The sequence below is a fragment of the Podarcis pityusensis genome (genome assembly GCF_964106645.2).
Source record: "Podarcis pityusensis genome assembly, chromosome: 2".
Classification (NCBI taxonomy): Eukaryota; Metazoa; Chordata; class Lepidosauria; order Squamata; family Lacertidae; genus Podarcis; species Podarcis pityusensis.
The window spans coordinates 36,263,216-36,281,250 of NC_138029.1; the positions used below are offsets into that span (position 1 = coordinate 36,263,216).

At 45.1% G+C, this 18,035-nt stretch overlaps 1 protein-coding gene across 1 annotated transcript in view; it reads left to right on the forward strand.

Annotated features, from left to right (window-relative positions):
- UBALD2 (UBA like domain containing 2) overlaps nt 1–8,012 on the forward strand; it is a 32,183-nt gene extending 24,171 nt beyond the window's left edge. Inside the window, exon 3 of the mRNA XM_080994118.1 lies at nt 6,103–8,012. Coding sequence (XP_080850244.1) covers nt 6,103–6,423 — 321 coding nt within the window. The 3' untranslated portion in view covers nt 6,424–8,012. The remainder of the gene's footprint in view (nt 1–6,102) is intronic.
- Nucleotides 8,013–18,035: the final 10,023 nt, after the last annotated feature.

Sequence of the window (18,035 nt, forward strand, 5' to 3'; positions counted from 1 at the left end):
GTGTTTATACAGTGTGAGGCATCTTCACAACATTGTCTAAAGTGGGCATGGATGATAACTGTAGAGGCCAACTGCATCTTGGCTTTATGTATTTTACCTCATTGCCTGAGGTGGGATTACTGGTTAACTTTTTGATACATTAAGCTACATAAACTCAGTTTCGCTGCCCTGGATTATATTATACTTACTATAAACATTGCCTAAGAAAATTGCAGCATATGTAGCTTTGGCCAGGACTTCCCATCACTCCACCTGGCCAGACGAGGGCATAGGTGGCAAATATCCAAACCTTTCAGATAGCTCCCCTTTTCTGGGCTCAGAGCCCAGCACCCCAAGCCCCACAGATAAGGGTAACATCAAAGCAAGCCAATTCACATATATCAAAGCTCATTGCTACAACTACTACCAGTTAGTTGTGGGGTTAATCTTGACTACCAAGATGGCGTTAGCAAAGCTCCCAGAACAAGTTCACCTTTGGTTCAACACAGGTGGGAGAGAGGGAAAATCAGAGTTGAAAATGGGTGGCAGGCTAGAATCGTAAATAGGAGCCGCTCCACACTTCAAAACTTTGTGGCAGGTTTCACTTAGCAACTTTTGAATAATGATTCTTTTTTCTCACTTCAGAGTAATTCTAGAGTAAGGCCATCAAAGGAAAAGCTGTGTTTGATGTTATGTAGGCTGCAAAATAGAAACTAGTTGTGTTCATCTGTCTATGGCATATTTCTAGTGTGGTTCTAATCTTCCAGTCCAGGAGTTGGATGAAGACTGGTAACTGTGTACTTTTCTATGGTGCATTTTTTTTGTCATGTATGTGTGAACCTATACACTGTTCGAAGTACAGTGGTACCACGAGATCCGTTCCGGAGCCCCGTTCACATCCTGAAGCAAACGCAACCTGCATCTGCGCGGGTCGCGTTTCGCTGCGCATGCGTGTGAAGTAATTTTGACCGTCTGTGCATGCGTGCACGGCGAAACCCAGAAGTAACGCACTCCATTACTTCCGGGTCTCCGTGGAGCGCAACCCGAAAATACTTAACTTGAAGCACATTTATCCCAAGGTATGACTGTACTTCTTGAGCAAGTGGTTTATAAATTTTCTAAGTAAAGAAGCAAAATATATCAGGGTAACGAGAGCTGGTGTGGCACAGTGGTTAGGCTGTTGGACTGGGACTGGGGACATGCAGGTTCAAATCCTCACTTGGCCATTAAGCGCACTGGTGACCTTTGGCCAGTCTTCATCTCTCTGTCTAACCTACCTCACAGGGTTGTTGTGAAAATAAAGGGTGGGGTGGAACAACGTATGCTGCCCGTTGAGCTCTTTGGAGGAAAGGGGGGGTACATCTGTAGTAAAGAAATTACAATACCATTGCTTCTGATGTTTTAAATATACGAGATGCAAGTGAGCACCATAAATCAGTGGGTTTTATTTCCAACAACTTGTTGTGCCTAAGTTGCCTCTGGGAAGGGTTGCTTGACTTGAGTTTCCTACAGAGAGATCACTTCCTTGAAGGTAAAACAGTAAGTAGGCTGTTGTGTGTCTTCTCTGGTCACGTTTCCATACAGTGGGAATCTTAATCCTCATCACTTGGATGCGAGGTGAAATAGGCACATGTCTGATGACGTTCATGGGTTTTTCCCTACACGCAAGCAGTTGTGTAAAAAAGTAAATTTGAATAAATTCTGTAGGTTGAGACACTCTTACTTGGCAGCCAAATCCCATTGTTTCAACTAGTTCCACACAATGTATTTGGCATCAGGGTGTAAGGGCTGGCTGACATCTTGATGGGTTGAGAAATGCTGTCAGCCTGGCTTATTTACATACATGATTTGGGCACCTCACTGTGCAGATGGGTGATGCAAGGCATATGTTAATATAGGCAATCTTCCAGGCTCCTTTTTATGAGGGGGAGGTTTGGGAGATCAACCCTACGCTGTGGCACACAAGGGAGAGCAACATGAACATACCTGCAGCCTATGCCTCACTGGATATACATGGTTACTAGATGTCTAGCAAACCTTTTAAACTTCTCTTATTTTAAGAGTAAAGTTACTGTAGTGCGCTAGCTAAATTGCTGCTGTTCTCACTCAACCCTTCAGATGCACCTTCACACAGTTGACTGCACAAAAGGAAACTTGTTTTTATTAACCTGGTGTCTGAGCTAGCCACGGTACCTTTTTTTTTTTTTTTTTTTTTTAAGCCTAGACAAATTGATTAGCTTTTGGTGTTTTATCTTCATTCTTCTTTCCTTTTTTAAAAAGAGCACCTTGAGATAGATACAAAACAGAGTCTTAGAACTGGGGAAATGGAAGGCAGGAGAGTCTGCATACACATAATAAAAAGGAGCTCAGTCGTCAAAACAAACGTGCCAGTAGGTTGAGCGGACGGGTGGTGTGTTCCAATTCCACCCAAAGGGAAAGTTGTATGCAAACGTGGAGAGTACTTCAGGGCTTTACATTACATGTAGGTGTGTAGGATGGATGGAGTTCTTGGTGCTTGAGGTAGCTGCACCTCTTTTCAGACAACTTTGAATGTAGCTTTTAGAGGGACCTGACAAAAAGGAATATACTTATTTGCAGGGCGGGGCCCAGACTGTGCTAGAATGAACAATTTTTTCTCTAAGCAATTTGAAACTACCCAATTAGGATTACCTGAAGAACGAGGAACCCCCCCTCCCCAAATCCCTCTCTTAAAGCTGTCCAGGATCAAATACCTAATATCTGAGATGGGGGCATTTTGGATGAAAATTCCTGATGTATGGGAAGCAGGGACAGGAAATATTCATCACGTGCTCTCATTTGAAAATGTCTGAGCCAGAAAAAAGCATAGCACCCTCAGCTTCTGTTTTCAAGCATTAACACAGATGGAAACTTGCAATTCCATAACATGGGGATATTGCCTAGTCTACCTGTTAATGTGCTCAGCTCTTTCATTTGCATATACAAATTTTGCAGTGTGTGTGTATGTATTGTAGGGTAATTAGCTGGGGAATGGTCAGGTATTAATGCAAATTAGATCTAATTTACTTATGTATAACATTTGGAAAGACAGGAAGATCCCTACTAATTATATTGAGGTGACGAAATTGCAACTCTAGTTTTGCCCCCCCCCCAGCAATTTTTTTCTGCCCACCCCTCAAAGTCCCTATTGATTTTGGCTCTGGCAAAATTAAAAGAAAGTAGAGACAGTGCTGGGACGCAGAGTCCAGCTCCCCAACTGGAATGCAAATCACCCCTTCCCCAGTCATCTGATCAGGCCTTTGACATGCAGAGAGATGATGATAACCCCTTTCCCCCAGCTGATCTGCATAGATCAGCTTGGGAGGGAAGGCTGGACATGATAGTCTGTTTTATGGGCATGTGTGGCACATGTGGGGAAGATGCTCAGTGGCAGACCATCTGCTTTGCTTGTGAAAGGTTTGGCTCCTGGCACCTACAGGTGGTCTGTGAGAGACTGCCAGTCGCTGCCTATCAGTACAGACAGCACTGAGATAGATGGCCTGACTCTGTATACCCACCTTTCTATGTCCCCATGTGAACTGGCCACACTCACCACTGTCATGCAGCTCCCAGAAGGTTGGCCAAGGGTGAACACGACCCTCTGGCCAGAAAAAGCTTAGCCACCCCTGCTTTATATGCCGAGCCATGTGTGAGGAAAAGGTCAGTTAAAGTGTAACTAGTTTCTTTTGTGCGTGCGTTTTCGTTTTCTTGGGTGCCTTTCTGTGGATGGGCTTCCCAAACGCAGTCCCTTGCCCCCATTTAAGTGGAGTGCCAGACCAGGCCAGCATGGATTGTTGGAGCACTCTAGCACGTCATGAGTAGAATTTGACTGCAGGGTGGACCCATAGGAAAGTTGAATGGCACAGCTGCTCACTTAAACTGGAACTTGTGTACCTGGCCGTGTTTGATCTGATAAAAGAGGTCATCTTGCAGATGAGGGAACCGCTTTAGAGATCAGTTGATTTACATGGTGATGGAGCCAGACAAAAGGTATAGACAGACAACCTGCTTGGGGCGATTAATATGCATCGTTTCATCATAGATGGCACGTTCTGCAAATTGGCCTCTATTGGTGCAGCTAATTTCTGCCGGGTTCTCAATTCTCAAGCTGTCATGCTTCCTTCTCAGGCTTTAGGAGGGAGAAGATGTTTAATAAGGAAGTGTGCTTATTGTGAGGGGGTGGTTTGTGAGATGCTGCTGAGATAAAGGGCCAACCCTGAGTCTTAGAGTTCCCCAGAAGATTGAGGTTGGCGCTTGATAAATGATGCAAGTCAAACATCACATGTCAAGACTCCGAATGAGGCAGCCTTGCACAGTGGAAAAGGCAGTTGTCGGGGATGAGGCAACATTGCTCATTGGCAGTGGGGCCTCCCGTGAACCAAAAAGGTTCCCCGTTCTGAAATGTGCTGGAATTATGCAAAACACACTCAGTTCTGTTTGTTCACCTGCTTCATTTTGATGGCATAACACAGAAAGCTTTTTGTACATTTTGGGATTGCGCAATCCATCTCTGTCTTTGTGTAAGCAAAAGGAAACATAACTTTGCAAGCTACATGACAAACAGGCATCAGTTACACACCCTGCCTTTCTTTGGTCAGTGTGTACCAGTGTTTGGAAGCTTTTAGATTTTGCATCCATTTCTCTGAATTGTAGGACCAGCCATTTTCCTGGCATGTAGATCATGCATCCTGGATCATACATGGTCTGGGCCTTTAAACCCTCCTGCTTCAGTTTTATATTGTCACCAAAGACCAAAAAGGGGGTTATGTGTGTTTTCCAATTACTAGCCCACAGATTGGTGCCAGCCCAAAGTCTGCTTCCTGCAGGTTTGTGCAAAGGGAAATCACTTAGTTTCCTACTATTATTGTGTGGGAAGGTTTTAATACCTTGATCAGCAATTAGATATTGTTGTGGGAGATTCTGTAGCAAACATTTTTAGGCCACACATACACACAGATCTCTCTGCCCCCCATCTTTGGAGGGAAGGGCAGAAAAAGTTGCTTGGGGGCTGGATAAACTTGGAGGATGGTGTAGACCAGTGTTCTTCAACTTTGGGTCCCTAGTTGTTGGAGCTACAACGCCCATCACCCCAAGCCAGCTATCCAGTGGTGAAGGAAGATGGGTAGTTGAACAACATCTGAAGAGCACTGGTGTAGACCTTAGTTGTTATCCTTCTGTGAAGCAGCTTGTAAACCAGTGTTTCATCCTCTCTCTCTCTCTCCCCCTAATCATTTTACCCCTTTCCTCCCCCTGCCTAAAGCAGGGCATCCTCTGGAGTCAGATTTGGCCAGAATCTTGACAACAGTTCCTGCCATTGGTTTCCTTCAGCAACATTTTGTAACTACTGTCAGCCAAAGGTTGTCCACTTCTGGGTAGGAGGAGCTCACCAAGCATCAATGTTCCCCTTCTGCCCCATCCTCCTTCAATAATTTTGATTGACTGAGGGAGAAGCTTGCCGGCAGGTTTGGGTGTAGGGGCAATGTAGCATTGCGTGGGACCCAGGCCAGTCTACAGGTTGAATAGTCAAGGTCACCGAATCTGTTTAACCAGCTGTAAACCCTTTCTTAAAAATCAGTTGGTTTTATTTATACATTTTGTTGTATTCTATTTCATTCTTCCATGAGCTCAAAATAGTTTACACCAAGCTCCTATTGATCCTCTGCACATCCAGTTGATTAATCCATGTGGAAAATGGAGTTCCCCTTCCTCTCAGACCTTCCATTTGGTGCATTCAGTCAGGCTGGTGGAAATGCCGATCCAGCCATTGGTTTTAGCTGTGAATATGGGACCCTGCTCTGCCAATATTTAGCAGAGCGGGGTAGTTAATTTTTAAGGAGGGAGCTCAAGGGTGTGGCACATGCTTTGGAAACGACCTAAACTCTTTTATCTATTTTCCCAGACTCTACATTGTATTGCATAGTTGGGGGAAGGAGAGGAAGCCATGTGTTCTTGTTGGGGCTGGTTCCTTGTGTTGCACGTGGGAGCTGGATATCCTTCTATTTTTATTTTTATTTTTAAAAAAAGTAGACTTGGCAAGTCATTAGGTGAATCCAGGCAAAGGGAGCCACAATTATAACCCTGTTTCTCTCTTTCTCTGCCCTCCAGATGTGCACACCCAGCAATACTCCAGCCACGCCTCCCAACTTCCCAGACGCCCTTGCCATGTTTTCCAAGCTGCGGACTTCAGAGAACCTTCAGAGCAGCAACAGCCCTATCACATCCATGGCTTGCTCTCCTCCGGGTAGCTTCAGCCCCTACTGGGCTTCTTCGCCTCCAAACCACCAACCTGCCTGGATCCCTCCTTCGTCGCCCACCAGTCACAACCTCCACCACCACCTCCACCACCAGCAGCCCATGTGGCCTCCTGTGTCTCAGCAAGGGCCCCCCCAGCAGAAAGCCATGGCGGCAATGGATGGCCAGAGATAAGACTTAATGTTTTTGGAATGGGGGGAAAGAAGTTGATAGGGTGGCGGGGGCGGTAAAGAGGGTGTGGCAAATCCAAGGGGGCACAGGGAAATGGGGTGGGGGTATTTTTTCCCCCCCTGAAGATCGCACTGGAATATTTTATAGTGTTTTTTTTTTAAGAAAAAAAAACTGATGAGATGTCGTCATCAGCCCAAACCCCAATGTTCCTTTCCCCCGCACCCACCTTCCTTCTCTTCCCTTATCCACTCTTCTGGAGAGTTAATAACTGATCTTTTTCTCTTTTTTAAAAGAAAAAAAATTATATAACTATAATATATAAATATATAAATATATCTAATGTATATACATCACGAATGAAAGCAACGGAATTGCAAAGATCCAGGTAGCATTCTGCGAAAGCTGCCTGGAAAAAGAAGGGTGGCTGTGTTGGATCTGGGGGGGTTGGGGGGTTCGAGGTGTCTCCCTGTGTGCGCACGCGTATGTATGTGATTGGGGGTGGCCGGGAGAGCTCGGAAAGTTGCCTCTCCTTTCCATCCTTTCCCAATTTTGTTGCCCTCCTCTTGATTTTTCTTTGGCTCTTGGTTGTCAGGAGTTGCCTGTAGCAGCTGAGACGGTTGAGGGGCCTTGAGGGAAGAAACCCTCCTTGCTTAAAGGGAAAGCACAGGCCTCAGATTCTGTGGCTGTCTGTGTGCCCGTGCGGTTCAGAAAGCCTCCTAGGCTGGGTGGGGTGTCACCTGCTAAAGGAATTGAGCTTCTACTACCCCCTGCCCCATGTTGTGACTGAGCGTGAGGGGTTGGGGAAGTAATTTTCCACTGTGGGCTCCGCTCCACAGGGCTCTCCTGTAGGCCACAGAAGGAGCCTGAAAAGAAAAGAAAAAAAAATGGAATAGTGCAAAATGTCACGTTATCGGGGCTGTAAATCTTTGAGACCACGTTGAGTCCTGCTCAAGATTTTGTACATTCAAGGAGGCAAATCTTGTCCTTTTTTGACAGGTGCCGAGACATGTACAGTCTGGCAAAACCAGCCAGCTCTTCTAGCCTATACATGGGCTGGCAAATTTATGGGCGAGAGTGGGGTTGCGTCCATGCTGTCATTTGGGTTTAAACCCTTCTCCATTGCCCCAACTTTGGCCTATTGAAACCCTTTTTCTTCAACGGCTGCAGCAGGTGTGCTCCAAGTAGCAGAAACTAGAAATGGGTTGGGGGTTTTGTTTTTTGGTACCTTACCACAGACTCTTTATTGCTCTCCCACCCCCACCTGTCCCCTTCTTGTTTTTTTGGGGAATGGTTTTCCCCTTCAGCTCTCAAGCTGGTTCCCTTTTTAAAAGGACAAAGTTTAAGCATTTGGGAGGATAAGCTGGAAGGGAAGTTGCTGAAGTTTTCAAAGGTATAAAAACACAAACGTCAACCTCCCCGGAAGATGGATTATTCGAAGGAGGACTCAAGAGAGTGCTCCCTGACATCCGGCAGCAAGGGAGATGCTGAGGCTCTTTTTGTTTTTTGTTTTTTTAGGTTTTAAAATCAGAATCTTGCTTAAACAGGTTGAAGGTTTTATATTAATTTAAAAATAAAAAAAATCACTTTTTTAACCAGAGTGGCACCTGTCTCTTTGTCCCCCACCCTGTTGCCTTACACTACTTCTTCTTTAATTCAAAGAAATCTGCTGGGTATGAATGATAGACGTTAGAACTGAACGGAAACCAAAAACCAATGCTTCCTCTTTACATACGCGACATTGCAAAGGCACACAGCTTGCTCTCCTCTTCCTCCCCCTCCCTTTATCTAGAAACCTACTCCGCTCTTCCCTGCTGTCCCTGTTGCACGTCACTCATTGGCTTATGTGAAAAGCAAAACGAAACTAGGTCGTCGGTGTTAATATTAGCATTCATTTGGAATTGCTTCGTAATGCAGGTTAAAAAAAAAAAGTGCACATATACACTTCAGTGCCAGATGAGGAGAGAAACATGGGAAGGAGAGTGCTAGCTGTACTCCCATTCCCATGTCTCTCTCCAGAGGTTGGAGGGTGTCTTTGTGAATCGGGGAGCCAGCTTCTACACATGTATACTCTCCCCCATGCATGTAGACCCCTGGAAAACCAGGATTTACATCACATGGGAAACATACCTGTTTAGGAGCAGGACCTCCCTTTCAGGCTGCTGCCCTCTAATTTGCAGGGGGAGATGATGGGGCAGGGGGCAGACTTAGGTTGCATTCGCATGGTGGGTGTATTGGGTTCATTTATTATAAGGCTAGTGCTTCTGCCCGGTTTTCCTACCTTTCCTTTCACGCTGCGTAAGCCTGTTCCACCACATCTCTACCTCTGCACCAGCACGGTGCGGGAAATGTCATTCGCACGGATATCAAAATGCCGTCCCTTGACATTGTGCCATTCTGTGCTGAAATTCCGGCACGTTTTCTAACCAGGCAAAAAAAGGAGGGCATGAGCCTCAAAATGCAGTGCAGTGCATGCTGGTATGCTGCCTCTCGGCTCGTCATGTGAACAGCTGCGGCGCGAAAACGGGGGAATGCCACACTAAAGGTCCCGTGATTTTCCAGGTTGAGAGGGCTGCAAACAGTTTTTGCTGGAGTCAAATAACATGAAAATGAGTGCTAAACTTGCACAATATTCCATTCCATTCATTTTCCCGAAGTAGCTTTTGCATTGTGCAAAAGCTCAAATATAATGTGCAAAATAACATTTAGGGAGATGTCAGGAAAACAGAATAAACAGCAGCCTTTGCAGACTTGTTCCCACACCACCTCCTCACATTAGTTCCACGTCTTCCCTAGACCCCTGAAGAAGAGTGCTTGTGTGTTCTCATCTTAATTGCCTTGTAGTGAACACTTGGCTGCTTTGACTTCTGTGTGGAGCCGCTATATCAAGCTGCATTCAAGTTTATCTCTGCTGTCAGCATTATTGCTTTGGAAGAAGTGGATTTTTTTTAAATAGAAGTTTTTGAGTAGGCTCTGACCAGAACAAAAACACATTGAAGTGGGTGTTGAGGCATCTTTTCCCATTGTGTGTGAGTGAGTGTGCATGCAAACAGACACACACACACACACACACACACACACACACACACTGTTGTGTCACTAAAAGCTGGGGTTACACACTTCCTAAGCCATCCTTCCCCTCACTACATGGAGAAGTGAACAGAGGGGCCACACACTGATTTGAATGGAGGATCTGGATGCTGAACACATTTCCTACCAGGATCAGGGCCAGGCCAACATCCAGAAAAACACAAGATCCCTCAGTTCCAGTTTCATGCAAGCGGTGTGAAACTCTCTGTCTTTCGGGCACACAGTGGTAGGTATCTACATGTATATAAAGGTGTGGATTTAAGTTCAAATTGTGGTGAATGTTTGAATGTACATTTGTTTGTTCTTACTATGGGGGTGTCTTCAGCAGCTCAATATATAATGGAAGGTGGGTGGGAAATTATGGGCAAGGAAAGTAGAATTTAACATCACCTGAGGGATAATTATTATATATGAGTCAGGGGTTCACCTCTGCATTGTGGAATCTTGTTACTGCCGTTATTGCTTTCAGTTGGGATAATGTAACCCAAAAGAGCAGTGCTATGCATATTTCCGAAGAGAGATGGAAAGCCTGCTGTCATAAAAAAGAAGTCCGGGAGATCTTGTTTGCAATGAGAAGAACTTGGTGAAGGAGATCCATTTTGCTTCTCAGTCCCATCTTTTCTTCTACAGCCCAGACTAAAGTCTGCTGTAAGCCCTTCACACTATTGGCCTTGTTAATAAGTGTATCTTTATAAGTGTGAATTTTAACACTTGCTCAAATCTCTCTCCCCCCCCCCCTTTGTCAACTTGGTGTAAGAACAAAAGTGGGGCTGTCATCAACGCTTCATTGCTAAAGACTTTCCTGCGGGCAATTGTGTGCTACTGCCACTGTTCTTCTGTAGGCCAGCCTTGCGCTATTGGACCACATTGGTGTTGGTGAATTCGGTTTAGGCCTTCTTGTATGACTGCCTTCTGTTCAGCCAAATGTCTCTCATTCTAGTGATCTACCAATGGACCATTTTTAAAAACCTTCCTTGTATTCAACACAGCACCACCTGTGGCCCCCACGTACCTGATCAGGTATATTAGCAGCCGGTGAGCTCACTCCAAACCAGTAGTCTTCAACTTTTTCTGACCCAGAAGCCCCACCTTCAGCCCAAATATACATTGGTGGGCAGGACCTGCTTTGCATATATTTGTATAGAGTGGTAGTACTGTGTTTGCAACCAACCACTGAAGGCTCTATGCTCCCATGTTTACACATTTGAGGGACAAAGCCTATAGGCTGAGTTGAGTCAACCATCCTTAGCAAGACTGGAGACTGTTGGTTCTATCTTTTCATCTCGGTGTTAGGTAAACAAAAATACTCTTTAGTGAGTAGAATACACCATTCTGTTACAGTCAGCTGAGCTTTGTTTCTAATAGCATGAGGGCATGGCAGAAGCAGCCTAGAATTCCCCCACCCCACCCCATGTAGACCAGGGATGGGGAACTTGCGGCCCTCCAAATCTTGTTGGCCTCCAACTCCCATCAGCCCCATCCAGTATAGTCAGTGTGCTGGATGGTGGAAGTTGGAGGCTGGCAACATCTGCAGTGCCACAGGTTTCCCATCCCTGGTTTACACACACACAGAGTGAATTTGACTATCAAAACATAACAGCGTACATGAAAGAAAGCAAAATTCTGGGTAGAAGACTCCTGAATTATACATACCTTTAAGAGGCTATAGGCTTAACATCTTTGCTTGACTCTTAAGTCCTATTCAGGCTTTTGTTGGGGGTTGAGCATGCAACCACTGTCCTTACTTTTTCAGGTTTCTGCATGTTGCTGTCCTCTCCAATTTGCAGCAGGTGATGAGATTCAGGGGGTAGGGGTAGTGCACTTGGTCCCACACTGTCCCGTCCCCCCCAGCTCACCCATGTGCTGCTTTATCCCACTTCCTAAATGCCTCTGGATTGCTTCTCTGTTTAAAAAACTGCTAGAGGTGCCACTTCCCATGTCCTTGTTGCCATGGAGAATTACAATCTCCCTCTCTGGTTTTAGCCCTTATGTGGAATTGGCTCTTGATGCTCTTGAATACCTTCTCCAAGAACCCCTCTTTGAGAAATTAGATTCTTACTTTTTCACATGCAGCGTAGCTAAGCTACAATTCTTTTGGCTCCTTGCGTCCACAAGCACCAAGCTGGTGTTATTTTGGGCTTCTTTGAAGTACACTGGATGGCCCGGATTCTAAAGAACTTGCTTTGTGTGTGTTTTCAAAACTCCTAGGTCCGCCTCAAATTTAACGTGGCTAAGTAAGGCCTGATGCAGGTGGCGTAAAGGGACGCGGGTGGCGCTGTCGGTTAAACCACAGAGCCTAGGACTTGCCGATCAGAAGGTTGGCAGTTCGAATCCCCGCGACAGGGTGAGCTCCCGTTGATCGGTCCCTGCTCCTGCCCACCTAGCAGTTCAAAAGCACGTCAAAGTGCAAGTAGATAAATAGGTACTGCTCCGGCGGGAAGGTAAGCGGCATTTCCGTGCGCTGCTCTGGTTCGCCAGAAGCGGCTTAGTCATGCTGGCCACATGACCCAGAAGCTGTACGCTGGCTCCCTCGGCCAATAAAGCGAGATGAGCGCCGCAACCCCAGAGTCGGCCACAACTGGACCTAATGGTCAAGTAAGGCCTGAACTTAATGCTGATGGCATTGCATTTTCCACAAGCAATGAAAATTGTGGGAGTAGGTGCAGAGACCTGCAACTCATCATTCTCAGGGTTTGTTCATACAATTTCTTACATTCTGCCTTCCACCGGGGCACATCACAGCAATGAAATCTACAAGTAAAAAAACAACACATCACACAATCTCTCCATTGCAAATGAAACATAACAGTGTAAATTCAGCAAAAGACGTGGACCCCATAAAACAAAATATTGTAACTGCCAAAGTTGGGGCAGGGGCAGAGGAGAGGTGTGTCTTCAGCATATGGGGAAACCTATACAATGCAAGACACACCTATGTGATCAGGGCTTTTTACACACAAATGTGTTAAAACACCTTGAGCTGGGCCCGGAAATGAACTGTCAGCCAGCACAACTGTTTGAAAAAGGGGTAACATAAATTCTAAAGAGATCCCCAGCCAGTAATCTGGCTGCTGTATTTTGAACCAGTTGGAAGTATCTGAGGGATATATCTCTCTGGCTTTCTACTATTGCCTGTGATGAGTTCCCACCAACAATGAGCTTGAAATGGGAGGCAGGGGGAGCTGAAAGTTACACAGCCTGGCTGGCTTCTGAAAATGTCTTTGCAGCATCTGCTGTCTGTGTGCTTCAAGTGATTTGAGCTTTGGCAGAGAGAAATTTGGTATATAACACAGGAGGATTTTTTCCTCTGTGTTTTTCCCTCTGGAAAGATCGGTTTTCACCACTACTGTTGTTTTTAAAAATGCATGTTCAAAGTCTGGCTTGCAGCGAAGCTGCTGTGTGTGCCACATGCCTAGCATGGCATATAAAATCTGGAATCTGGCTTTAGGCTACAGGGGAAACCATAGCTTCCTTTCTCTTATCTCAAATGGTCATGTGTCTAGTCCTCATTGTCAGTATCTTTGACCCAATAGCTTGAATAGTGCAAAGACCCAAAATTGCCATTAGAATGAATTGAGTCAAAAGTAAGAGTGGTTTAGATATGGTGTGTGCATAATATGGGTGACAGCTGTTGCCTTAGAGGCATTGACACTCATGCAGTGCCCTTCCTGTTCTGCCAATAGATCAGAATGCCCTTTCAAAGGGGTGGATGCTTTGGCCACTGATGGTCTCATTTCTTCAAAGAAGTCTTCTCCCTCCTGTGCTTTAGTCAGGCTGACTCACACTGTGTCCACGTTCAGCCGAGAAATTATAGTGAAGCATTACGTATAAAAGAGGTTAAACTCCAGGCAGCTGCTGCTGATGCACTACTTACTGTTTCCTGAAAGCAGCAAATGAGCAACTTGGCAGCTGTGGGGGAAATGATTTCAGGAGGGGAATGGAGTCTGCTGTTCTGTTTTGGGAAGTCTTCTGGCCTTTGTTGTTCATCAGACTGCTTTTGTTTAACTCTGGGGTGGGAGTGGGGGAACAGCTTCAATCGAGTCTTAGGTTGCAAAAATGTGGGCATCTAGATTTATGTATTTTTTTAATTTTAATAGGAGCATTACAAATGGTATAGCTATACTTGAAGCTTTGTAAACATAAGAAATATAGAAAACATTGGACCTACAATGAAATATTGCAGTGTGAAATGCTCCTGTCCATAATACGAGTCGGCCATTCCCTTTTCTGGGATGTTTCATTTAAGCATGCTAAAATCTTCATTGGTTTGTTCTGGGGATCTCCTTTTAGGTTTTTCCTAACCCTTGTTTTTCATACTTTTGCAAACCTGTCAAGAGGGTTCTTTCCTACTAGGCATGGATAGAGTCCTTTCTAGCTTCAGAAGGAACCACACTTAAGAGAATGAGTTCGCTATTGATGTATAGGATTTGCTGCGTCAACGTGTTGCTGCTACACCTGTCTTCTTGCTGTACTTCAGTTGCTGTGTGTGAGAGAGAGATCAGGTACAGTGTAGTAGAAATATACAGCGAATACTCTTTATTAGTCCCAATAATGATCATAGAGAAAGATTTGCTCCGTTTGTTGGAAGCACACCTTGAAACTCTTAAACCATGCCTATTCAGAAGTATCAGGCTGTTATAAGTCACCTTGCTTTTAATGAGACTTATTTCCAGTTAAGTTTATGTTCAATATATCGCTCTGTGAACTCCTATACTGATCTACCACTGAGAGTGTCAAAGGAGCTGGTATGTAAAACAGAAGATTGACACGGAACCTGATGGCTGCCGCTTAATGGTTATATATATTGCCTATATGTAACAAGAGGGAATAAGTTGCCTAGGTAACCGCAGACCTGTTAGTTTAATTTCAGAGGTAAACAAGGCCTGGACCAAATTGTAAAAGCGAGAATTCTAAAGGTGATGGAGTAGATTCTATGTGAGTGTTAGAATGCTTTTGGTGGGTAACGGAATGTAGAATGGATCGGTGCACCCTAATCTGATATCTTTTTAAAATTGCTGCTTATTTTCCTTAGTTAGGGAAATGTGGTCCAAACCAATTCTCTGGATTTCAGTAAATCAAAACTCGGGTTCAGCAACGTGAACATCAGTTGGTCAAATAAAACCTATGCCTCTCTGGTTCAGCAAACCATTGATATGATAAGGCACAGGAAGCTCATATTATCCTCCTTTAACTTAACGTTTTGTGCAGGTATCATGCAGTGGGTAAGGAATTAGTGGCGAGAACAAAGCGCTTCCATGCTAGAGATAAGTACCAAGTAGCGTTCCTCAAGGGTGAGTCATGGGACCCATGTTAGGAAATACTTTGGGTAATGGCAGTAGGAGTGTTTTTAATTAAGTTTGCTGATGGCGCCACAGTCGCAGGCATTGTCAATACAGATAAGGATCAGGCACGTTATGCAGCTTGACCTGCCTGACGTTATAGACTGGCAGGGAAAAAGTGTACAGACATAGTGCTTTGGGTGCCCTAATCAGGATTGATTCTGTATGTTAATTTGAAGTAAAAGTTGTTGGCAGCTAGATCTTGCAACACAAAAACTGCTTCTAGATTTGTTGACTCATACTGTAGGAGGGGCACTGTTTGGGCACAGAGAAACATAGTCCAAAGCTGAGAGGTGGTGCCATGTAGTGGTTAAGCAACTGAGCAGCGAGCCAGGAAGTTCTCTACTCAAATCTATCTGACCCGACCTCAGTAGGTGCCTTGTTGTGCAAGGGTGATGGTGGTGTTGACTCACCTTTTTCAAGATTCTTATATAGGGGTTCCTGAGAAGATAAGAGAAGTGCTTCGACTTCTAAAGTGCTACAAAGCAAACATGTGTTTCGATTGTTGCTTTCATCGTCTGGGACTGGGACAGACCACCAGTTTGTGTGGGGTTTTTGCATGCCACAACTGCGAAAGGGTTGCTTCAGAAGTAGGCGATCGGGGGGTTCCCCCCAGAACGCCTGGCCGTAGTCACAGTTAGCTTGATAGCTTTGTGGTTTGGAGAAAAGCTTTGCTGTTTTTCTTCCAGTAGTAACTGAAGCTGCCTTGAATGCTGTAATGTTGTTAAAAACCTTGGCTGTGTTACACTTACTAAATCTTGCACAAAGGCAGAGAGAGAAGCTGAACAATAACAAGCTAATGTCTTGGCTGTGCTTTGGGAACAAATCCGAAAATAGCCTTGCAGAATGTCAACCAATGGGAAGTTGGAGAAGGGTGAAGCAACCAGCGACTTAAGTGATGGAGCCAGTGACACTGTTGACTCTTGTCACCAAGTGCTATCACTTCCACAGGACCTCAGAAACCCAGTCCTAGTTGGCTGGGGTAGCCTAGGGATCTGGTGTCATCCCTGCTTGAGAGTTGCTTGGCAGGTGCTGCTGTCTGTGCCCTTTTATGAGCGAGAGTTGCCCTCTTGCGTAAGCCTCCCCACCGGGTTGTGTGTACTCCTCTCTTCTTGCAACACGTGGCATATTCCTGGAAATGCACATGAATTCGCTTCCTTGCACCAGGCAAAAGGGTTCAGTGGTTTGAGTTATCCTCGATCAGAGATTTAAAGTCAGTAACAATGCTGATTAAAAAGAGCAAATGATTTTTTTAAAAAATCCACACCCACCCCTAAATTAACCATCAAAAATGTCTTCTCAGTGTATAATGTTTCTTTTTTGCAGAAAGATGCTGAAGCTGGGGCTCTGGTGAAGCTCCAGGAGGAGCAAACCTCCATGAAATGGCTCTTAAAAGCTGGGGATTAGACAAATGCAGGAAGGAACCCATAAGAATCAGCCATGATAACTAAATGAAAACTCTCTGGCCAGAGGTAGTATACTGTTAGTATCTTCATCAGCTCACAGGCAGAGGTACCTGGCCTCCCCCGAGGCAATTGAGCGAGATACTGTGTGTTTACCGTCCGTCTGCGACCCCCGGCAGGCTAGGTAAACAAACCGGCGATCCTCCTCAAACGTGAGCAGGACACACCCTCCTCCTTCCTCCCTCCCTGCATTCTCCCAGGGAGGGGAAATGAGACAGACAGGAGTCCTCTCTACATGTTTTATTCCTGTCATTCAACAGTACATAGAAATGTGACTGTTCCCTTCAGACTCCATCAGAAGAGTCACACACTCCTCCCCTGTACTTCCAGTACAGGTCATATGACACACTGAGCTAACATCCGGTGCTCAGTACAGAGAATAGGCTCCACCTTTTCTCCAACAGTACATCTGTACTGTTTTGCATTCCAGCCATCTGGAGCTGGCTTTTGCCTTGGTGCTTTTTCCTGACATCCTCCCCCAAAAGCATCAATTGGCAAAACATGATCCAGAGAAGAAAACAAACAGTTGTTATACATATAACAGTCCCCTGTTGTTTCAGTTCCACCCTTGGAACTCCCCACCACTGGTTTCACCAGTGTACCTCTCTGGTTGTCTGGCTTCCAAGGAATGAGTGCCTCTGCATTACCTTGGCTTGCTACCCTCTGTTGTGTCTTTGTCTCTGACTCAGACACTGCTTCAGCCTGCTTTGAGTTGTTAACAATAGCAACACATGCAACAGCTAAGTTAGCAAACTCTTTTGAGTACCTCTTTGGTGGTACACCCTTTGTAACTCTCTCAGACCTGCGTATGAGGTTCTGATTCTCTGTGCTCACTGGTTCAACCTTTGGACTCTGTTGAGAACCAGTAGCAATCAGTGGTTCTTCCTTCACCTGTGAAGGTCTATCCATTGTGTGAGATTTTCTCTCAATGACTGTTACAACTGAACTCTCTGAGCTCTCACTGTCATCGTCAGTACCACTGTAATCTGTGACATCAGAAAAATCATCATCATCATCTGAATCGTTACCTGTGGGAAATGTCTGTACTACCCGCTCTTGCTTTGGAGCACTCTCTAGGAACTTTGTGAGAATCACCTGACCAGATTCAGACAAAATTACTCTGTAGAGACCTTTTTCATAACCCACAAAAATGCCTCTGGCATTCTTTACTCCACCTGGAGCTTCTGTTCTCACATGAGACCCGAAAACCTTAAAGTAGGCAACAGAAGGTTTTCTATTGAACAGCTTCTCAAAAGGAGAACATCCCAACTCTGTTGAGACCTTTCTCAACCACACATGAAGATAGGACGCTAGCGATTCGGCCCAATATTCATGTGACAAATGTGAACTCAGCAATTGCGCATGCATCCCCTTTTGCAATTCTTTGTTCACCCTCACACAGACCCCCCTGTTCCACGCTTCTTGCGAAACTGCAACTTTGTGGTCTATCCCTTTTCCATCCAGGAACTTCTGAAACTTCTGTAACAGAAAAATTTGCTTCTCATCTGTGAAAAGACAATCAATGTTAGCATCATGCATACTTTTAACCTTGTCACAAAACTCCTGAAACTTTTCTAAAGTTTCTTGCGGTTTCTCCATCATATAAACCCAAGAATAATTAGTGAAACAATCCACACACACAAAAGGTAATATCGTGCACCGCCTCTAGATGGTTCTAGAGGACCAATCACATCAGCATACACCCGCTGAAATGCTCTGTCGACCT